The sequence below is a fragment of the Thalassophryne amazonica genome, chromosome 4 (genome assembly GCF_902500255.1).
Source record: "Thalassophryne amazonica chromosome 4, fThaAma1.1, whole genome shotgun sequence".
Taxonomy (NCBI): Eukaryota; Metazoa; Chordata; class Actinopteri; order Batrachoidiformes; family Batrachoididae; genus Thalassophryne; species Thalassophryne amazonica.
The window spans coordinates 119,014,198-119,038,918 of NC_047106.1; the positions used below are offsets into that span (position 1 = coordinate 119,014,198).

Below are 24,721 nucleotides of genomic sequence, written 5' to 3' on the forward strand. Positions count from 1 at the left end.
TGCATACAGAGCCATAGCATTTTGCATTGGAAATATTTAATGGGTGGGGGATGCTTGTGGAGGTGCAATGTGCAGGTGCTCATTGAGAATTCTCCTGACAGCGAGTTGCCAGTGTGGCAGAGCATCATCTTGCTGTAAAAAGGTAGTCATCACCCTCAGCAGTTAGTTGTGGAAACATCCACAACTAACTGCTGGAAACTGTGGTGTTCAGGTCAAACATGTTGAATCACCTGAAAAAAATGAAATAACTTAGAGAATCAGTTCACAACATGTTTATCAAGACATTTGAATTAGTTTAGATATCAGTTCATTGTGAAATCGGGGAGTGTTTTTGTGGGCACCCTGTAGTATATTTGTAAAGGGGCTGTTGACATGAAATTTTCACCGGATGTCAGTAGCAATCCACGTAATACACACATTCAAAGAAACTGTCAGGCAGGTTGGTCAGGAACAGTTGGACACTAATGCAGGGCTGGAACAAGCAGCTTTTGTTTTTAAAAGGCTTTACTGGGGTGGATAGCAGAGGTCAGTACACGAGTAGGCAGTCCAAAAAACACAGCAGTACAAAAAACATCAGGCTAAGGCATGGTCGATCAAACAGGCAGGAGGTCAGGCACACAATGAGGTGGAGAGAAGGCACAAGGCACATCAATCAATCAATCAATCAATCAATCAATCAATTTTTTTTATATAGCGCCAAATCACAACAAACAGTTGCCCCAAGGCGCTTTATATTGTAAGGCAAGGCCATACAATAATTATGTAAAACCCCAACGGTCAAAACGACCCCCTGTGAGCAAGCACTTGGCTACAGTGGGAAGGAAAAACTCCCTTTTAACAGGAAGAAACCTCCAGCAGAACCAGGCTCAGGGAGGGGCAGTCTTCTGCTGGGACTGGTTGGGGCTGAGGGAGAGAACCAGGAAAAAGACATGCTGTGGAGGGGAGCAGAGATCGATCACTAATGATTAAATGCAGAGTGGTGCATACAGAGCAAAAAGAGAAAGAAACTGTGCATCATGGGAACCCCCCAGCAGTCTACGTCTATAGCAGCATAACTAAGGGATGGTTCAGGGTCACCTGATCCAGCCCTAACTATAAGCTTTAGCAAAAAGGAAAGTTTTAAGCCTAATCTTAAAAGTAGAGAGGGTGACTGTCTATTTAACCCCAGGTGATGAGTTGCAAATTAGGAACAGGTGTACATGGAAACCACCAGAACAAGGGTCTGGCCAGAAATAGTGAAACGCCCACCACCAAGAGCCAAGCGACAGACAAGAGAGAAAGGAACAGACACACCCAAGCAGGAAAAAACCAGCAAGAGAATAAACACCCAAAGAAAACCAATGAACAAAAAATAAAACAGACCAGAAAATAAAACAGATAACATGACAAAATCTCAGACCCTGACAGAAACCAAAACAAATAAGTGCAGAAATTAAGTTGTGTGTAATAAAATGGAATGACAGTATTGAACACACTTACTGAAATGTATTTAATACTTCATACAAAAGCCTTTGTTGGTAATAACAGCTTCAAGTCATCTTCTGTATTGAGAAACTAGTCCCACACATTGCTCAAGTGTGATTTTGGCCCATTCTTTCACACAAACAGTTTTCAAGTCTTGAAGGTTCTGTGGATGTCTATTAAGAATGCTGATCTTTAGTTCTTTCAATAGATTTTCTATTCGATTCAAGTCAGCTGATTGCCTGGGCTGTTCAAGCAGCTTTAATTTCATTATCTGAAACCAATTGAGAGTTTCCTTGACTGTGTGTTTGGGATCATTGTTTTGATGAAATGCCTACCCTCATTTCATCTTCATCATCCTGGTAGATGGCAGCATATTTTTAGCAAGAAGGGCTCAGTACATTTTTCCATTCATTTTTCCTTCAATTATATGCAGTTTACCAGTGCTGTATTATGGCATCCAGAGAGTTCAATGTTAGTCTCATCTGACCGACTATATTCTCCCAGATTTTCACAGGCTTGTCTAAATGTTGTGCAGCAAACTTTATATGAGCTTCAAAATGTTTTTCTTCAGCAATGGAGACTTGCATGGTGAGCCTGCATACAGGCCATGATGGTTAAGAGCATTGTTTTCTTTCAAACCATTGGGCAGTGCAGTCTCATTTGAGGGTGGGTGCTAAAGGGTGAAAATATGATGCAATAAGCCTACATCCAGGGACAGCCCTCGTATGTCCCCATCAGAAAAATGGCACTTTCTCTGAGTTTTTGGGCAAACAACATTGCAAACAAAGTGAAAATGCAAAGGAAAAAGTGATGATGTGGTGGAAAGCAGACATGTGGTTTGTCTATGACCCAGAGCTCAAACAAGTCGAGGCGGTTGTGCAGGCGAGAGAACACAACTACTCTGTCAAAGTGTGTAGGCTAAAACTTACCAACACAACCTCTCCCATTTGCCTTGTCTCCTCATCTCCAGTGGAAACCGAAAAAACTGCACTTTTCGCAAATGCTTCGATGACTGCAGCCAAAAACAAAACAGTACACAATTTTTCTGTGTGAAGTAATACCATGTTTGTGTTGCACAATGGCAGGCTGTCCCCGGAAGTGGTCAAATTCAGCAATATCACGCTGGGGTTCAAACGAGACTGCGTTGCTCTATTGTACCTGCTAATTCCAGGTCTTTCTGAAGCTCTCCACAAGTGGTCCTTGACTCTTGGACAACTCTTCTTATAGTTATTTTCAGTCCTTTGTCAGAAATCCTGTGAGGAGCACCTGGTCATGGCCAGTTTATGGTGAAATTATGTTCTTTTCACTTTCGGTTTATGCCCCCAACAGTCCTCACTGGAACATTCAGAAGTTTGGAAATCCTACTGTAACCAATGTCAACAGTATGCTTTGCAACAACAAGGTTGAGAGAGCTCTTTGCTTTTACTCATCATGAGATGTTTCGTGTGTGATACCTTGTGTTGAACTTTCCTACTTGGCACCTGGACTGTGGTTCTGGAGCGTAGGGGAAAACATTAGGTTGTCCTCCAGGGCTGAATTAGCTTCAGGTTCAACAACCCGATTGACTCTGCACGGCAACCAGTGAACAGACAGACAGACACACCTTGCCCTTCTAATTCACAGCAGTTATTAACCGAACTCTTCTTCCGTACAGTCACACTTTTCTTTCTGATATTTATCTCTCTCCCTGCTAACCTGTTCTGTTCCACTCTCATCTTCTCCCGCTCAGCCCGCACATACACACAGTGATGTCATCACAGCACACAGAGCTCTCTCTCTTAAAGAGAAGCACTCCTAAAGCATTAGCTGCTCTCATAACACTTGGTAATGAGGCACCTTTTTAGAGGCCATCCGTTGGGACTGAACCAGCTGATGTTAATTTTCACTGACAAGGGGCAGGATTACTTTCTAATTACTGAAGCTGGTGTCTTGTCTTTCCGTGCCTTTTTGCATCTATCTCCAGGTGTTCAGTACTTGTTCCCTGTGTCATTTCAGGGGCATTTATGGTTTGATTTCTTTGTATGTGTGGATTAGTTTGGTTGTTACAGACATGGTGAAAATTTCATGTCAATATCACCTTTAGAAATATATTTGCTGAGAAAAATGGTGATGTGTTCAATAGTTATTTTACCCATTCTATACTGGTAATCCTGTCCGAGTATTTTCTATATATCCTTTAGTCTGGTGTATTTTGCAGCAGCTTTAAGTGCTTTAAAAGTCTCACAGTGTGGTGTTGAGACAATAAACAACAGCATATTTATGCTTTGTTTTCATCTGGCTATGTTAGCACAGAGCCAACATCAGCCAAAAACAGAGAATAGCAGTACATCTGTGGTGAATTAAAAAACAAACAAACAGCTAAAACCTTCTTAACTGTCAATCGGGTAGTGCTTTCCACAAGTTCTAGATTCTTTGTGCTCTCTGTGCAGGCCAGGGGCTAAGCTACACAGAATGAGGATGGAATGCACCAACACCATTAGAGTAAAAGTGCACAAGACTTTTTTTGTATGTACTACTACTAATAGCAATACAATGTTTTTATTGACTGATATGTTTATCGGTATTACTCTGTGCCTGTTTTACTATAAATCTGCATGAAGTGAAATTGATAAACCATATACCGTGCATCCTGAAAATATTCACAGGTCTTTACTTTTTGTGCTTTTCCAAAATGGATGAAATTTATGTTTTTTCCTCAAACTTCTACACACAATACCGCAAAATGACAATGCAACAAAAAATTTGAGATTTTTGGTTAAAAAAAAAAAAAAAACAGTAAGTTGATTGGAGAGGGGAAAACATATACGCAGGTGCAAAAAATTATAGGCTGTTCATCTACAATGATCTCCAAAGCTTTGAAATGGACAAAAAAAAAACAGACGCGTCGAAGAAAACGGAAAACAACCATCAAAATGGATAGAAGAATAAACAGAATGGCAAAGGCTCACCCATTGACCAGCTCCAGGATGACCAAAAACAGTCTGGAGTTACCTGTAAGTGCTGTGACAGTTAGAAGACGCCTGTGTGAAGCAAATTTATTTGCAAGAATCCCCCGCAAAGTCCGTCTGTTAAAAGACGTGCAGAAGAGGTTACAATTTGCCAAAGAACACGTCAACTGGCCTAAAGAGAAATGGAGGAATATTTTGTGGACTGATGAGAGTAAAATTGTTCTTTTTGGGTCCAAGGGCCGCAGACAGTTTGTGAGATGACCCCCCCAAACTCTGAATTCAAGCCACAGTTCACAGTGAAGACAGTGAAGCATGGTGGTGCAAGCATCATGATATGGGCATGTTTCTCCTACTATGGTGTTGGGCCTATATATCGCATACCAGGTATCATGGATCAGTTTGGATATGTCAAAATACTTGAAGAGGTCATGTTGCCTTATGCTGAAGAGGACATGCTCTTGAAATGGGTGTTTCAACAAGACAATAACCAAAGCACACTAGTAAACAAGCAAAATCTTGGTTCCAAACCAACAAAATTAATGCCTTGCAGATGTGAAGAAATCATGAAAAACTGTGGTTATACAACTAAATACTAGTTTAGTGATTCACAGGATTGCTAAAAAAGCAGTTTGAACATAATAGTTTTGAGTTTGTAGCGTCAACAGCAGATGCTGCTATTATTGTGAACACCCCCTTTTCTACTTTTTTTTTACTAATAGCCCAATTTCATAGCCTTAAGAGTGTGCATATCATGAATGCTTGGTCTTGTTGGATTTGTGAGAATCTACTGAATCTACTGGTACCTTGTTTCCCATGTAACAATAAGAAATATACTCAAAACCTGGATTAATCTTTTTAGTCACATAGCACAGCAGAACGAAGTAGAAAAAGTCAAAAAGTCAGGAAAAGGTGGACGAATGATCTGCACCTTTCCCATCACTGAAAAGCCTGCGCACCAAGAGCGCATGAGTGTGAAAACGAAACATTCATGATCACGGGATCGAAAGTAGTGATAAAACCAAACAGTCTCCAGCCCTGGATCCATGGCCCCATCCATCATCTCCGTCACTGTCCTCATGGATAGTTCCCCACGGACAAGGTTGGGTAGGATTACTTAGAACATGTGGATTACATGTATTTATGTATGTATCTGTGTAGGCTCTTATTTGTCCAGGTGGTTTCCATAGTAGAGAAGCGTGAATCTTCGACTGGACTGGGTTACTTGAAGTGAGGATGTTTCACTTCAAGCGAAACGTCCGTGCCAGGCTCTGCCATTACGCAATGGCGCCATGTCAGGCTGTGCAGCTGTGTGACAAATGTGATGGCGCCATGCCAGGCTGTGTGGTGAATGTGATGGCGCTATGCCAGGCTGTGTGGTGAACGTGATGGCACCGTTCCAGGCTGTGTGGCATGCACTATGTGATGGCACTGTGCCAGGCCCTGACATTACGCGATAGCATCATGCCAGGCTGTGCGGCTGTGTGGCATGCATCACGCAATGGCGCAGTACCAGGCTGTGTGGTGTGGGGCAATCCCTCCGTGCCAGACTCTGCTATACTCCAGAGGACACGCACACACAGCCACAAATGGCTTGGGAGGTGGATGAACGTCACCCGCAACACAAACTTGATAGAATAGTAAATATTTTATTCTTTAATTTCCAGGTATTTGCGGCCGGTCCGAGTCAGCCAAAGGGCTGGATTTGGTCCGCGGGCTGTAAAATGCCCAGGTGTGCCCTAGAGCAAGCACACAAGTGACAGTGGTAAGGAAAGCCTCCCTCTGATGATCTGAGGAATAAACCTCAAGCAGACCAGACTCAAAGGGGTCACCTTCTACTTGGGCCATGCTACCGATACAATTGACAAAACGAATATACAGGTCATTTTGGTAGTCCATGTCAGTGCACAGGACGGAAGGCTTGCAGAAGAAGACACCACTACCTTAAACAGAGAAAAAAAAAAAAAACAGAATCAGGCATCAGAAAGACAACAAATATAGTATAGTCAGCATTAAGCAACAACAACGACAACAACAACAACAACAAAACAGAAGAAATACTAAGGTGATCGCCGGCAACTAGCCCTAAGCCTCACTAAAAGACCCAGCCATAAGATAAAGTTGAGCCCACGGCCTGCTCTTTTTGCTAATAAATAAATTTAAAAGGGTAAAAAGCACAGTATCATACTATGCCAGTATGCTAGCCATACAAAAGGGAAAATAAGTGTGTCTTAAGTCTGGACTTAAAAGTCTCTACAGAATCTAACTATTTTATTGATGCAGGGAGATCAGGTGCACCCTGTTACCATTGAAAATCCTTGTGATGTTTACAGCTTAATAGGTAAATTCAGGTGGTTGGACATGATTTCGAAAGGCACACCCCTGTCGACATAAAAGGGTAAACAGTTGACAGTACATGCCAGAGCATAAACCAAGCATCAAGTAAAAGGAATTGTCTGTAGACCGCCGAGACTGGATTGTGTTGAGGCACAAATCTGGGGAAGCATACAGAAACATTTCTGCTGCATTGAAGGTCTCAATGTGCACAGTGGCCTCTATCATGCATAAATGGAAGAAGTCCAGATCCACCAAGACTGTTCCGAGAGCTGGCCGCCCTTCTAAACTGAGTGATCGGGGGAAAGGGCCTTAGTCAGGGAAGTGAACAAGTACCTAGCTCTAGCATTCCTCTCTGGAGAGAGGAGAACCTTCCAGAAGGACAATCATCTCTGCAGCAATCCACCAATCAGGACTGTATGGTCGAGTGGCCAGACAGAAACCACTCCTTTGCAAAAGGCACCTGAAGGACTCTCAGACCATGAGAAACAAAATTATCTGGTCTGATGAGACAAAGATTGAACTCTTTGGCGTGAATGCCAGGCATCATGTTTGGAGGAAACCAGGCACCATCCCTACAGTGAAGCATCGTGGTGGCAGCATCATGCTGTGGGGATGTTTTTTCAGCAGCAGGAACTGGGAGATTACTCAGGATTGAGGGAAACATGAATGCTGCAATGCACAGAGACATCCTGGATGAAAACCTGCTCCAGAGTGCTCTTGACCTCAGACTGGGGAGATGCCTTTTGGCTCAGCTCCCTTTTCATCACAGCAGTACAGTAGAGCAAATACTGTCCCTGCTGTGCTGATTCTCCAGCCAATCTCACACTCCATTGTGCCCTCACTCATGAGTAAGACCTCAAGGTACTCAAACTCCTTCACTCAAGGCCTCATTAACTACCTGGAATAGACAATCCATTGGCTTCCTGCTGAGAAACATGGCCTCAGATTTAGAGGTGCTGATCCTCATTTTAGCTGCTTCACACTCGGCTGCGATCCAACCCAGTGAGTGCTGGAGATCACAGGCCAGTGAAGCCAACACGGCCACATCAACTGCAAAAAGCAGTGATGAGACCCTGAGCCCACCAAAATGAAGACCCTCCTCCCCTGACTACGCCTCAATATCTTGTCTATGAATATCACAAACAGGATTGATGGCAAGGCACAGCCCTGGCGGAGGCCAAACCCAACCAGAAACGAGTCTGACTTATTGCCGAGAACCTAAACACAATTCTTACTTTGTGAGAACAGAGATTGCATGGCCCTGAGAAGGGACCCCCCCTCAATCCATACTCCCGCAGCACCTCCCACAATATCTCACGGGGTAACCCAATCATATGCCTTCTCCAAGTCCACAAAACACATGTAGACTGGATGGGCATACTCTTAGGCCCCCTCCAGAATCCTTCTGAAACTGAAGAGCTGGTCGGTTGTTCCATGGCCAGGTTGGAACCTGCACTGTTCCTCTTCAATCAGAGGTTCGGCTATCAGACGAACCCTCCTTTTCAGTACCCTGGAGTAGACTTTACCAGGGAGGCTGAGTAGTGTGATGCCCCTGTAATTCGCACACACTCTCTGGTCCATGTTTTTAAATTTTGGGACCACCGCCCCAGTTTGCAACTCCTTAGGCACTGTCCCAGACCTCCACGCAGTGTCTCCTCCAAGACACTCCCTCCACGCCCACAGCCTTCAGCATTTCTGGATGGATCTCATCAATCTTTTGCTGCTTTGACACTGTGGAGTTGTTTGCCTGCCTCAGTGACTCCCACCGGGGATATTGATGATGAACCCCCATCAGCTTCCAGCTCTGCCCGTACTACAGAGGCTGCCCCAGTCTGATGCAGAAGTTCCTTAAAGTGTTCCTTCCAGCAACCAATTGTCTGTTGAGGTCTGTATACAGCTGATTGTCTGTATACAGCTTGGATGACTTCCCGTTTTCCTCTCCTGAGGTGCCTCACAGCCCACCAGAAGCATCTTGGTGCCGACCAACAGTCCTTCTCCATAGTCACTCTGAACTCCTCCCATGCCCACTGCTTTGCCTTCCTCACAGCCAAGGCTGCCACCCTTTGGGCCAGTCGGTACCTTGCAAGTGCCTCCGTAATCTTCCAAGATAACATATCCTGGAAGGACTCCTTCTTCAGTTGGATTGCTTCCCTGACCACCGGTGTCCACATGGTGTTCAAGGATTGCTGCCCATTGATGCACCTAAGATCTTCAGGCCACAGCTCCCCACTGCACTTTCAGCAATGGAAGCTTTGAACATTTCCCATTCTGGTTCAATGCCCCCAACCTGTACAGGGATGCCAGAAAAGTTCCAGCAGAGGTGTGAGTTGAAGATATGTTGGAAAGTGGGCTCTATTTGGCACTATCATCCATTGACTCAAAGGGTCACCCCTTTGAGTCTGGTCTGCTTGAGGTTTCTTCCTCAGAGGGAGTTTTTCCTTACCACTGTTGCTCTGGGGGATGGTAAGGTTAGACCTCACCTGTGTGAAGCGCTTTGAGGCAACTCTGTTGTGATTTGGTGCTATATAAATGAAAAGAAATTGAAATTGACCCAAATGGATGGCACTATCCATTTAGGCTTACCAGGTCTGTCCAAAGTCCCCCACCCCCAACCCCACCCTCTGAGCCAACATACCCCCAGATGGTGCACCATCTCCAACATATCATGGTGCAACATATCATTGCCTCTTATGAAAGGCTCATTAAAAGCCTGCTAATGAGTCTTTCATTGGATTCAGCTGTGTTGGAACAGGGAGACAACTAAGCGTGTCAAGAAGGCAGATCTCGAGGACTGAACATGGGCATCCCTGTTATAAACATAAAGCAGGAAATAACATTTTTGTCAGCTTAACAACTACTGGAACTTGATCCAAATGGTGTTCATCTCACTGCTGGTGTTATTTTTTTTTTAAAGCAAAGTATGGATTTTAGCTAATGTCTTCTCAGTGCTGTCAAGTTACTTTGTCTCATAGAAAAATGATGCATTGACTTACACAATAAAAGTCTTTGTCGTGACGCTGGCCCTTTTGTATTACAATGCTGTTGTGAATTGCCTTTAGCTACATGAACAATATACATGAGATATATAATGGCTGAGTGGATTCTTGTCTTTTGATTGGTGCTTTGTATGTCACATGACATTGACTAATTCATCCCATTTGTGTTGCATTGCATTCAGAGTGCGGCTTGGTTCCATTTAGAGTGCAAATTTGGTTCCATACGTTTGGTACCATTGCACTCTCACGTGCACGCACGCACACACATGTACACGCAAGCACGCACGTCCTTGTGCAGGCGCGCACATGCGCGCGCACGTCCTCATTCCCTTATTTATCCTTTATTTTTTCCTCTAGCACTTTAAGATTTTTATTAATGAAAGGTGCATTATAAATAAAATTTATCATGACATTGTTGAACCTGATGTCATTGAACGTCACGATACACTCATTTTGTGTAAAACAATGAGTTCTGTTGATCAGTGTTTAATTTCTTTTATGAGTGGAATATTTGTCTAATCACATAAATCTGAAAATGCCAGAAGTGTCTTACTGTGGAAAACTGAAAAGATGACATCATCACGCTGCCTCTGTAACATGTTGTTAACAGTGTCATTTAATAGTCTAATTTTGCTTCTTTTTTTTTTTCTTTTTGTTGGTGGTGGGACAAAGTGTTGGTGTCCTCCAGCTCAGTCTGAGAAACTCACCCAGAGCAGAGACACTGAGGGGCTTCCTTAAAGCTCTTTAAAAAAACTTAAAAAATAAAACCTTTAACAAGTAACTAACGTCATAACGGATTAACGCATTTCCAGATGTCATCTTCCAAAACAAGTGTCGTGGAGAACAGTTTTCATCTGTGACAATGAATTCTGGCAACAGGTCTGATTAAAATACTTTATTTAATCCGTGAGCCGGCTTCTAAAATGTTAGCTTTCATTGCTACATTAGCCCCATGTCTTCTCCATTTTTTGTAGAAGCATTACAGCACTACATATAAGCCTGGCATGTGTACTACAGCATTTTCACATGGTTTCAATGGATCTTTGAAAACAGAGATATTTCTTGAATGGAACACTTTTTGAAAATGACAAAGAAAAACATTCTATAGCAGAAGTTCAGTTTCAGTGTAGACAAGGCCTTAAAAACATGGGATGGAATTAAATTAAAATAATAAATGAGGAATAATTTTCTTGGGGGTGCTATGACAAATCCAGGGGGAGCTCTAGCACCCCCTTGGTGGCGCCCATGGTCTGACGTGCTGCGGCACCTGCGTCATTTCAGAGTGTCAGTAGCAGCTCACTGATTATCGCCTTATTTCTGCTTAAAATGGCCTCATTTCTGCATAAAACTGACTTTAGAATGATTTAAGAGGTTTTACTTTGCCATCTAATCACATTATTTAGTCTTAGATGTGCTGCTGTGGTCTGAAACTGCATTCTGGTGCACAGAGGCAAATTTACATGAATGTGTCATTGTCCGAATACTTATGGACCTCACTGTATTCGCCTAGTTTTCAAAGATTAATTAGTAAAAGCACTATCTCAAAAATATAAACCAACATATCTATTTTGCACATTACATATAAACTGTGGTGGCAGTTTAAGGGTGGGCTTGTTTTTAATAATCTCCAAAAAATTAAAGTATTTGGAATGGTATTTCTGGTACACGTCACAAAAGTTGAAAATTACTGTGTGAGGCATAAATTATTTTTCACAGCAGGATAATGTTTTTAAAAACTCTGACAGAATTGTTGGTCTTTGAGAATGTGTACCTTTTATGAAAACATAAAAGGTAGAAAAAACTGAACAACCAATTGTTCAATACCTCTGGACATTTCAATAAATTTGGGTGTAGTCCCCACTGGACATGGAATTCTAATACCAGTGGTGTACCTAAGGAGATTAATTATGATCTTCTGGGAAGCTGCTGAAGACTCCTGCAAAACTGTATGTAGGGTGAACAGAAGTGCCCAGTTTGTGACCTATGACCACAGATCTGTTATAATCATGTTAAAGCTCTACTTGATGACCCGCAGACTGCTGTCTGGTCAATGTCCCAGACTCAGTCTGCCTTGACATCAATATGAAACTGTTTCGCTGGAGTTTGCAGGAAATGTGGTTGGAGGACTTGCAAACATGGACATAACTTCTGACCCGAATGGAATGTATGAGTTCTTTTGAGATAAAATCCTTAAAGTTGGCAGGAATTGAACTGCAGTCTTCATTGTTCAGAGGAAGAGTTGATTCTTTTCTGAGTACAGTCTGAATATCATCCAGAGGAGTCATACTGCATGGCTTGGTGGAAATCGAGGGCTGTATGAGGAGCTGATAAACTGGGCTGTGATGGCACTGATCACAACCATGGAGACATTTGCTGGAGGAATATATGAGCAGGTGACATCATTTTTGTTTGAGGGGCCCTTGGCTGTTTTACAAAGGAATTAAACCACTGTGTTCTTGTAAGCCTTCACCTCATCTCATCATACTGTTGTCATGACGGGGGTACCTTACTCCTAACAGATTATTCTGTTGTAGTGTTCTGCTGGACTTGGTACTTTGAGCAGTTGTGGAAGGCTGGTCCTCCTTACAGGATGTTGGAAACCTCCTATGTCGTTCTTTTGGCGTTGCAAGTCATCTTTTTCACCTGGGAAGCTAGTACCATCTCAACACATTGGAAGCAAGGACTTGTGCCTCTCTGGTAAGGGTGAGCTCCAGGTTTGCAACAACTATAGGGATATTAAATCAGCCTCTGTGATGGGCAAGGTAATTGCAGGGGTCATTTCAAATAGGATTTATTATCAATTACTTGCCATTCGGTGACAGGAACAGTGTAGCTTCCTTTGCAACACGGGCAGTAGTGACTGTGTCAGCGTGCACATCATCAGGCAGGCTGCACCTTGTTAAAAGATCCGTCTGATCATGTGATCACTCAGCTGGCAATCTGAATGTCACGTACACCATGAGTTATAGTCCACATGACGCAGTGTCCTTCAGCGTGCTGCTCGCTGGACAGCTGGAAACACAAGCTGGCTGATGTGGAGATGATATGAGTGCATGGCTTCATTCATATCCGTCCATTACCTTGTTTACATCCATGACCATGGACGTAAACAAACTACATGTCACTGCAGCCACGAGCCCCGAGCTCTCTTTAGCCGGGAGCTGTTCCACCTCTATATCCTTTCACTAAGGTACTTATATCATGTCTCCATATACATTTCAGCACGCTTTAACTCCTTCTTATTCTTTTTTTAACATTTAATAGTGGTAAAAATGGAGGAGTGGGGTACAATTAGTTAAACCTTACAGCTAACATGAACTTATCAGCACCATTTATCATAGCTAACAATATAGTCGGTTCTGTTCTGTTTGGGAATCTAACGTTAATACACACTTTTGTTTACATTTTTTGTTACATGTATTTGTTAATACCGTTATTGTTATTGTAGGGTTAACGCTATTGTACTTTATACATTAGTTACCGGCTTTGTTTTAACCTTGTTGGCTAGCAAGGTACGGTTGGCTTATTAACGGATAATTTAACGGCAGTGGTGTCAAAAGTACACACATTTGTTACTTAAGTAGAAGTATAGATACTGCAGTTTAAAAACACTCTGGTAAAAGTTGAAGTATCAACTTGACTTCTTTACTCAAGTAAAAGTGAAAAAGTATGTACTCCAAAACCTACTTAAAGTATAAAAGTATAAAGTAACCTTTAAGAAAAAAAAAAAGGTAGATGCCACTATATGAATTGAAAGCTTAATTTAAAAACTGATTCGTTCTACATGTGGCCCAAGACCCAAAACCCAAAATTACCCCCCAACACCACCTGCATGAAAATGTTTCAATTCTAGAAGCTCTGAAATGCAATCTGGGACTATTCCAGACAATCAACTGCAGTGAGTGCAGCATCCATTTAGTGAAGGAAAAAAAAAAAAAAACTTTCCTTATTCAGATTCATTCCAGTAGTATTCTGCTCTTACAAGGATGCAGCAGTTTTCTAGTCTGGCAGATAGTTCTGGAGGAAATCACTGAAGAAATTAACACATTGAAAATATGGTTTGACTGAAACAAATTGTCATTAAATAAGACAGGGATGAAGTGGAGGTGTAATAGTCACTAGGTGTTCACAGGAAACATTTATGTATGTATGTATGTATTTATTTATGTATGTTCATTGTTAGTTGCTTTTATATTTTCTGTTGTGTTTCTATTCAGGTTCTTTTTGCCTCTTTCTCTAAAATTGTATATAATAATCATTAGATTATTAATATATGAACAAAAATAAATTTAAGAAATATTACAATTTGAAAACAAATGCACCCGAACGTGATGAGAGCTGCTTAATGCTAACTTTTAACATTGAAAATGCCATAGACATGCTAACGCATTAGCGTCGCTCCCGTTTTTAAGTTATAAAATACATCTATCAACTGTTTCAGAAGACCATAACAGGTCGGTTTAACATAGAAAAGATAAATAATACTCACAGAAGTATGCTCTATAGGGTTTTAGCGGGGGAAAATTAAGCGAAAGAAAGAAAGAATAAACGAAGCAATAGGTCGAAGCATTGCTTCAATCTGCGAACCACTGCTTGGATTGGTTCACGGTTCAAAGCAAAGCCGCGCTGCAGAAAAGTTGATTACAGGCGCACATGACGTGAAATATATATATATAAACATTAAACTGAAGGCAAGAGTAACGAGGCTGTTTGTTTTAAAAATGTAAGGAATAGAAAGTACAGATACTTGTGTGAAAATGTAATGAGTAGAAGTCAGAAGTAGGCAGAAAAATAAGTAAAGGAGTAAAGTATAGATACCTAAAAAGTGTACTTAAGTACAGTAACGAAGTATTTGTACTTCGTTATTTGACACCTCTGTTTAACGGTAGCTCATCTAGCTATAGTTAGCTTATTTTCGTGATTTACATTTTTATTTTACATGGTATAGATTTTTAATGAATCTTCACTTTATGGGTTCTTTGATAGATATCAACATATAGTATCTAAGTTTGGGGTTTCCATTAGATAGCATATAGAATATGTATTTAGTCTTCCTATAGTAAGCTAGCAGGCTGAACTTTAGATAGAAACCTGAAACATATTACATCATAACTTCTGTTTCTATAATAAAATAACCATATTTATAGCTTAGCCTACTAGCTATAATTTAATTTTACTACTAGTTCACAGACTGGGTATACGTATAATACAATCTTCTCCTGTATGAATATTTAGGTTTTAGAAGCTAACACCTATAATATTATGTACTAACTATTTTTCTTGTATATGTTGTTTATTATTGCCCTTATTGTGTAAATGTCACTTATATACATGCTGTCCATTTTCTTGAGCCATTTGGCTGGGTAGGGAGAGTTCCCATGGAATAAAAAGCTTTTCAACCAACCATCCCTGCTTCTCAAGACCAGGCACCTAAGTGGCTCTGCTCTACTCTATTCTACTCTTCTTCTTTTTTTTAGATAATTAGATATACCTTATTATACACTAGTAGAGTTTTACCTTAGAATTGGAATGTATTATAGAAGACATACCTTACTGAATTTTCATGGGTTATGTACAGAGGAACAGGAGGATAATACTTGTATTGTCGCTCTTTATAACAGGAAATAAATATTAGAAACTGCAGTGTTTTTTTTTTTACAGTGAGAATGAACAGATTCATGACCAGTAACATTGTGTTACATTTAAACAGTGCATTTATTGTTCCTATAATGTTCTGACTGTGTGCTCTTGCATTATTTTATGTTTACATATTTTCAGTGACCCAGTCTCGGATAAGTGGTTGAAGATGAATTAATGAATATTTTTGTTGATTTATGTACATATGTTTAGCATCTAATTGCTCTGCTGATGTGGCGGAGCATGATGTGGTGTCACACTTTCCACTTGCTCACACTGTGTTCGTGTAGGCGCACACGAGCATGCATGATACAACAGCGCCACTGAAACATTCACACCTGTCTGAGTGTGTGTCTGTCAGGTTTTGGCCTTGATTTGGGTTATGGTTTAATTTTTCCTCCTTTCTTTTGCCAACCGTCTGCCCCGGCCTTGATTTACTAGTAGTTTATTTTTGTCACTTATTTAATGTTTGGTTTTTTGGGGGTTTTTTTTTTTTGCCACTTTGTATCTTTATTACTTTTCATACTTTAGCCATGATTCAGTTCTGTTCTTGTTTTGTACAGCCAGTCTGTGTTTTCATTCTTTATCATTAGTTTATCACTTGTTTATTTTGTTCTTTTCATTTATGATATTATCAGTTATGTTGTAGTATCGGGTTTTGTTTTCTGTTAATCAGTCTCTGTTTTACTTATAGTTTGGTTAGCCACTTTGTTTTCTGAGTCTTAGTCAGTTCCAGTTTAGTTTTGTCTTAGTGTTTGTTTTCTTATTGCTCTCTTATCAGTTTCTATGTAGTTTTGTTTCAGTACTTATTTTCAGATGGTTCACTTTTCAGTTCTGTTCTAGTTTGTATTGCCAGTTTGTGTTTCCTTTTTGTAGTCATTAGTTATCATCGTTAGTAATGCTTTCACTTCTCACTTACACCTGCCTGTCTCATCCTGTCTTCGTCTGGCTCTTTCATGCACTTACACTCTTGCACATGCCTGTTTCGTCTTCGACTCTGTCTGCCATGTTCACTCTTTCTCTTGCCTCTGTTTTCCCCTCTTGGATTCACCTGACCACACCTCCTTTCCAGATCCTTCTCTCACCACATGCATCTAATATCCAATCACCACCTTTCCTTATTTAAACTGCTTCTATTCACTTCCTCCCTGCTTGTCGACTTTGTTACTTACCAGCTCTCGTCAAAGTTCTGTTGTTTGCCTGGCTGTGTATCTTGACCCCTGTTCTGTTTTTTGGACCTGCTTTTTGCCTCTGCTCTGATTGCCCTGTTTGCCCGCGTACTGAACCCTGCTTGTTTTGGACCACATCATATTGCCTCACTCTTGCCTGTGCTTTTGCACCGTGGACTGCTTGCCTGTGTACCGTACCCTCATCAGCATTAAAGATCCTTCCTTTTATACTCAAACATCTTGCCTGTGAGTTTGCATGTTGCGTCCTCTCTGCCTGACAGTGTCCCTTCCAACAGCAGGTGGAATTTTTCCCAGATCGCCAATTTGTTTTTTTTTTTCCGCCTGGTTTCTGCTTCATTTGCCCAACTTCGTGTGTGAAGGGGCCATAAAGAAAGCCATAAAATCACAATTTGTATTAACAATAATCTCAACATTCAGAATTCAGCAATTAAACATGACCTCTGAAAATGGAAGGACTTCAAATAAGAACTTGTTCAAAGAAATATAGTTATGTAGTGTGCATATATTTTCCCTACACCAGTACTAATACCTTTGCAGGACAATGACAGTCCATAAGGGTCCTGGCTAAACATGCTAACACTGTGAAACAGGTTTTAATCTGTTGATTTTGATGAAATGCAAATTATATGCAGCAATATTTTGATAGCGTAGAATATCATCGAGTACAGGGAGATATTTCACACTTAAGACTGGCTGACATACCTTAACCTGTTTTCCTAATTTTCAGGTGGTGGCCAAGTGGTTAATGCGCTTGGTTTCAGTTCGGAAGGTTCTGGGTTCAAATCCCACCCCTGCCACATTTCTCCATGTAATGTGGAGTTGCGTCAGGAAGGGCATCCGGCGTAAAACCTGTTCCAAATCAACATGCAGATCCACCTTGGATTTGCTGTGGCGACACCGAGTGAAAACAACGGAGCAGTCGAAGGGACTTACTGTTCCTATGTGAAAAGCTTGTTAAAGAGTGTATTTCACGTTGTTGATAATACAATAATATTAGGCGATAGAAGCTTTGAATAACAATAGGCCTGACACTCTTAATTCCACTAATTTCTTAACTTGTGTGCTTGACAGTGTTGTATAGTAATGAAGTAAAAATACTTCACTACCTTACTTAAGTACGTTTTGGGAGACTTTGTACTTTAGTTTTTTTAATTCAGCTTACTTTCACTTTTACTTCACTACATTTCTGACGTTAATTGCATACTTCTACTCCGATACATTTTCTATGCACCATGCCGTTACTCGTTACAAAAAACAAAACAACAAAAAAAAACACACACGAAAAAAAGTCATGTTTTCACCCAGAGACACCACTGATTACTAGTGACTGCAACGAAGTCAGGCCGATTTGTCATGAGGCATGTCCGGTAGGCTTTTTTGCAGTTGAGCACTTGGGGGGTATTTGTCAGGAAAATGATCATTTCTCTACATTGATTACAGACCTGCAGCAGGTCTGTAATCAACTTTTCTGCTTTGAACCTTGAACCAATCGCAGCAGTGATTCGCAGGTCGAAGCAGTGCTTCGATCTATGATTTGTGGATTTTATTTTGCTTTATCCTAATTTTCCCCCGCTAAAACCATGAAGAGCATATGTCTGTGAGTAATATTTAATATTTTTATGTTAAACTGACCTGTTATGGTCTTCTTAAACAGATGATAGATGTATTTTATAACTTAAAAACGGGGCCGATGCTAATGCGTTAGCATGTCTATGGCGTTTTCAATGTTAAAGTTAGCATTAAGCTGTTCGCATCAGCACGTTTGTGTTGATTTGTTTTCTGTATAACTAATGGCTCAGTGTTCGTTGTCATAAAAGAGTCAAATTGTAATTTTTTAAATTTATTTTTATTCATATATTATAGCAACAACAATAATAGTCTACATAATAGACACTAATAGCAAATAATAATAGACTAATAATGTTACAGTAGAATTTTAGAGAAAGAGACAAAAAGAACCTAATGAAACAAAACACAACAGAAAGATAAAACCATGTAACAATGAAAATAAATAAATACATATATAAATAAATGTTTCCTGTGAACACCTAGTGAGCAACAACAATAGTCTACATAATAGACACTAATAGCAAATAATAATAGACTAATAATGTTACAATAGAATTTTAGAGAAAGAGACAAAAATAACCTAATGAAACAAAACACAACAGAAAAGATAAAACCATGTAACATGAAAATAATAAATACATATAGAAATAAATGTTTCCTGTGAACACCTAGTGAGTAGCCTACTCTGGTTTAGGTTTTGAAACCTTGTTGCTGAAGTGGTTTTGTGTGATGTGCACAATTTTCAGTATTTTGACTAATACTGCCAGTCATTTACAAGCCTAGATAAATTTTTATTTAAAAAAAATCAGTCCGCTTTTGATTATTAACATTTACTTGTACTTTTACTTTCAATACTTGAGTACATTTAGTTGTACATTACTTGTCATACATAACTACAATAAATACTAGATACTTTAAGACTTTTACTTAAGTAGCATTTCAGTTACTTGAACTCCTACCAAAGTCATTTTTTAATGGGTATCTGTACTTTTACTTAAGTGTGATTTTCCGGTACTTTATACAACACTGGTTCTTTATTTTTCAGGACTTGTGGTGATGGTATTTGGTGGGGGGTGAAATGTAGAGTAGAATTAAATTAACTGTATTATGTATTAACAACTAGTGTATTAATTATTATCTCTGAATAACTGTATTATTAATTCAGCATATCAAAATACCCTTGTGTACCAAATTTCAGTAACCTTTGTCCTTTAGAAACCAAGACAGTGACTATCAATGTTTCAACAGCCAGCAGCCATATTGGAATTCAAGATGGCAGCTGACCCAATGGTCAGACCTCTTGGATCCGGCAATTTTTGAGTTCAGCATTTGAAAATACCTCTGTATGCAAAATTTCACACCTTGTCCCAGAAGTGAACATTTTTTTCACATAATCTGCCCCACTATTGTGTTTGTCTCACAGGCAGGAAGCTGAAACGTTTTGGAGCCTTGAAAGCTTTGGGCATGTCCCCATCACTAATGTTCCAGTCCCAATTGGCCATGTCCAGTGACAACCAGTCTTTGACATCTGTGTCGTGCATACCAAGCATCCGTGAAGTGCAGCTCAATCAGCATATCATCAATGTCCTGGAAAACATTGAACCAGAGATAGTGTACGCTGGTTTGGAGAACACAAAGCCCGATGTTCCCCATCTTCTGCTCAGCAGTCTGAACAGACTTTGTGAGAAGCAGCTGCTGTGGATTGTTAAATGGTCCAAGTGCTTGCCAGGTAACTACTCACCATGGAAACCACTGGCAGGCCTCGCTGAAGGTGTCTGTGCAGAACACTAAACCAAGACAACAAGATTATTTTGACTTCTCTGCTGCTGCATGTCTGTGTGACAGAGGATTAGGGGCTGTCAAACACATCAGCTTTTTGTGTGTGTTTATGTACTATATGTTCTTCCCAACACCAGTGTGTTGTCTCTGCTGCATGATGTAAAGAGCTGATTGGTTATATTTACCAGTGTGGTCAGGTGATGGATGAACCCAAGCAGGGGTGGGTTCAGCACTGCAGGTTGGGCCAAATGAAGCCAACAAGGAGTTGCCAAAACTCAAGATTCTTCAAAAAGCCACATAAAGCTGTGTCCAAAAGTATGTATGGGTGGCTTTACATAACTCATTAGTTTAAGCCATTTAAGACATAAAGTAATGCCTAATTAAAGGTGTAGATGATTTAGGTGACAGCTAGGTGTGGCAGCCCGCCACTAGCGTTTTGCTAGCAGGCTGCTAAGTCCTTTCTGAGCATTCCATTATAAATACAGTATATGAGATAATATGGCTTGCTGTACGGTTAAGTGTACTAACAGAACATGTAACTTCCAAGTATTTTCAGTGAGTGAAATGTTAGTAGTATTTATATAAAGCCATTAGCATACTATAGCAATAGCAGTAGCGCGATAATGTAAGCAGCCCTCACTAATGCTGCCGTTTTAGACTATATCTTGGTTAAACTTTTCAGTATCAGCACCCAAGCTACTTTATTAATGCCACTGCTCAGCATGCAAAAACATGAATTAATCAATCATCCAAACCCGTTACCAAGCTGGTTTACCTGAACTAGTTTAGTACATTCATTGTGCACACAATTCTTTTTAAAATCAGTAATGGTGTATGCTGTATACAATCATTCCACCCTGGCAAAAGAACAGTTCAAAGACATCATTAAAAGCCCAAAATTACCATGACATTCATGCCTATGACGCATGTATGGAGAATTGCGACCACAAATGTGCATGTGCTTGTTTGATATTGCTATTGAAATTGAATCTGTGCAGTCTGAGTCAAAATCTGATTATCTTCGGGGGAAGGTCATCCAATGCTCTTGACTCGAGGTGTATTATGTCAAGCTTGGGCATCTTCATCATTGCACACATGCCCAGGACACAGCTGAATCCTCTCTTTTAATTTGAGCATATCTTGATTCAATTTTAGTCAGACTTCTGAGATTTGGGTTGAGATGACACAGACATGCAGTAGTGAGAAAGTAAAAAACGGGGTTTTATCGGAAAACGGAACTGCAGAGATCATCCTTTGGAACAACAAGCTGTCAATTTAAATATTGATCTGATGAGTTATTTCTTTTTAAGGGTTTCGTAACCTGCACATCAATGATCAGATGACCCTCATCCAGTACTCATGGATGAACTTGATGGTGTTCTCCCTCGGGTGGCGCAGCTTTCAGAATGTCACCAGTGAATATTTATACTTCGCTCCAGATCTGGTTCTTAACCAGTAAGTAACCTTCATCTGCTAGTGAATGGAAAGAAACGCTACTTCAAAATTGTTTGATACAGCCATTTTAAATAGGAATTACATGGGCACTGTTTTAAAATAATGCCACAGCACTGACCAAAGGCTTTAAGGGGCACTGTTCAGGACACTGCAAAAAGTATCCCTCTCAAAATAAGCCAAATAATCCAAAATCCAGTCAAACTGTCTTGTATTAAGAAAAAACATCTGTCAATGGAGTACAAGGAATTTACTTGGTTAGAATTCTCAAAACTAGCAAAATGTCTAAGTACTGATAATCAAAATGTGCTTAAAATTAGACAGGATTCTTATTCTAAATTCTCTTAAAATAAGGAAAACAATCTCATTCTTTTGCTTGGATGATTTGAAATGCATTGTCTTTCCTTGTTACTGGTTAATACAGATTTATATTAGCTGGAAAAACTTAAGAAAAGTGAGATACTTTTCTCAAATAAGATATTTGTTCTTATGTAAAAAAAAATGCTTTACAAGATTATTTTAAGTCAAATTTTCTTGAAACAAGTCTTTTTTAAATACTTTTTTAGATATCTGTTGTTGCAGTTGATTTGAATTACTGCCATTTACTTTGGACATTTGAGTTGTGTATCAAACAGTGTGGTCACTGATATATCATAGGATCTTAAATATTCGTATAATAACATTATTTTGTTTCCCTTGTCAGAGAGCAAATGAGGAGAACTCCGATTTACGACCTTTGCTTGGCAATACAGTTTATCCCTCAAGAATTTGCAAATCTTCAAGTTACCCCGCGAGGAGTTTCTCTGCATGAAAGCCATCATCTTACTCAACACAGGTAAAAGGCAAGACAACAGCAGACTGAGGATGACACATAGCTCATGTTGACATTTCAGAATGGTCGTTGCTCACTGGCAACAGTGACAGGTAGGGAGGGGAAGAGTTTGAAATGGTTCTTTTTTGAAAAATAGAACTTGTGTTTTAACTAATTCATGCATTTATTTCCTCTAGGCTGGACTATTGTAATTCATTATTATCAGGTTGTCCTAAAAGTTCCCTAAAAAGCCTTCAGTTAGTTCAAAATGCTGCAGCTAGAGTACTGACGGGGACTGGCAGGAGAGAGCATATCTCACCCGTGTTGGCCTCTCTTCATTGGCTTCCTGTTAATTCTAGAATAGAATTTAAAATTCTTCTTCTTACTTATAAGGTTTTGAATAATCAGGTCCCATCTTATCTTAGGGACCTCGTAGTACCATATTACCCCATTAGAGCGCTTCGCTCTCAGACTGCAGGCTTACTTGTAGTTCCTAGGGTTTGTAAGAGTAGAATAGGAGGCAGAGCCTTCAGCTTTCAGGCTCCTCTCCTGTGGAACCAGCTCCCAATTCAGATCAGGGAGACAGATACCCTCTCTACTTTTAAGATTAGGCTTAAAACGTTCCTTTTCGCTAAGGCTTATAGTTAGGGCTGGATCAGGTGACCCTGGACTATCCCTTGGTTATGCTGCTTTAGACGTAGACTGTGGGGGGGTTCCCATGATGCACTGTTTCTTTCTCTTTTTGCTCTGTATGCATCACTCCGCATTTAATCATTAGTGATCGATCTCTGCCCCATTCCACAGCATGTCTTTTTCCTGGTTCTTTCCCTCAGCCCCAACCAGTCTCAGCAGAAGACTGCCCCTCCCTGAGCCTGGTTCTGCTGGAGGTTTCTTCCTGTTAAAAGGGAGTTTTTCCTTCCCACTGTAGCCAAGTGCTTGCTCACAGGGGGTCGTTTTGACCGTTGGGGTTTTTCATAATTATTGTATGGCCTTGCCTTACAGTGTAAAGCGCCTTGGGGCAACTGTTTGTTGTGATTTGGCGCTATATAAAAAAAAAAAGTTGATTGATTGATTGATTGATACTGTACATACGAGATCTGTTAGAAAAGTATCGGACCTTTTTATGTTTTGCAAAAACCATATGGATTTGAATCACGTGTGATTGCATCAGCCAAGCTTGAACCTTCGTGCGCATGCGTGAGTTTTTTCACGCCTGTCGGTTGCGTCATTCACCTGTGAGCAGGCTTTGTCTGAGCAGTGGTCCACCCCTCTCGTTGGATTTTTATTGCGAACAAATGTCTGAACGATTTGGAGCTTTGCTGCATCAATTTTTTCCAGAAACTGTGAGAGACCTCCAGGTGGACACCATTCGCGGCACACTCCGAGCACCGATCGACAGGCTGAAACAACCAGATCATTTCCAACGTGAAGGCTTTGTTGATTCGGGACGTCGGCTGACTTCCACAAAAAAGGCAGAAGGCGTGAACATCAGCACTTTTTTGGCACATTCCACTGTTACAGGAGTTTTTTTTCATGGAAAGAGAAGCAGAGGGATGCGCCACCGTGCCGCTCATGGCGCAGACAAAACCACCTCCGTGTTGGTCTCACAGGACGGCTTTCAGATGGATTTCTGACGGCTGTTGGTGGCTTTTCAGTCGTGTGACTATCCGAGAAATTGTACATGAGCTGGACATGCCACAACAGGTCCTGTGAGGCTTCGTCACGGCGTTGCTTTGCGCCATGCGGAAACATCCCGACGCGCGGAATTCCTCCGCACGTCTGTCTCAATGTGCCGAAAAAGTGCTGATGTCCACGTCTTCCGCAATTTCTGTGCTAGTCAGACGATGTCCCAGATCAACACAGCGTCCAGTTTAGAAATGAACGGCACATTCCACTGTTACAGGAGTTTTTGTCATGGAAAGAGGAGAGGAGGAACTCCGCGCGTCACGGCGGAGCCGCATGGCGCAAAGCAACGCCGTGATGAAGCCTCACAGGACATGTTGGGGCATGTCCAGCTCATACACAATTTCTCGGATAGTCACACGACTGAAAAGCCACCGACAGCTGTCTGAAATCCATCTGAAAGCCGTCCTGTGAGATCAACACAGAGGTGGTTTTGTCCGCGCCATGAGCGGCACGGTGGTGCATCCCTCCGCTTCTCTTTCCATGAAAAAAACTCCTGTAACAGTGGAATGTGCCGAAAAAGTGCTGATGTCCACGTCTTCTGCCTTTTTGTGAAGTCAGACGATGTCCGATCAACAAGCCTTCACGTTGGAAATGATCTGCTTGTTTCAGCAGAGTTTCAGCCTGTCGATCGCGCTTGGAGTGCGCCACGCTCTCAGGCAGCTGTGGGCGGTCTTTAAACCGGCTGGATCACTCCTTAATTTGTGTAATCCCCATAAAATCGTCGCTGAAAGCCAACAGAATTTTCCAAATGGTGTCCACCTGGAGGTCTCTCACAGTTTCTGGAAAAAATTGATGCAGCAAAGCTCCAAATCGTTCAGACATTTATTCGCAATAAAAATCCGACGAGAGGGGTGG

The 24,721-nt window shown here is 40.9% G+C and overlaps 1 protein-coding gene across 1 annotated transcript in view; it reads left to right on the forward strand.

The window, feature by feature from the left end:
* pgr (progesterone receptor) overlaps positions 1 to 24,721 on the forward strand; it is a 71,784-nt gene that overhangs the window by 43,028 nt on the left and 4,035 nt on the right. Inside the window, 4 exon segments of the mRNA XM_034168480.1 lie at positions 19,562 to 19,867; positions 21,228 to 21,372; positions 22,073 to 22,157; positions 22,159 to 22,204. Coding sequence (XP_034024371.1) covers positions 19,562 to 19,867; positions 21,228 to 21,372; positions 22,073 to 22,157; positions 22,159 to 22,204 — 582 coding nt within the window.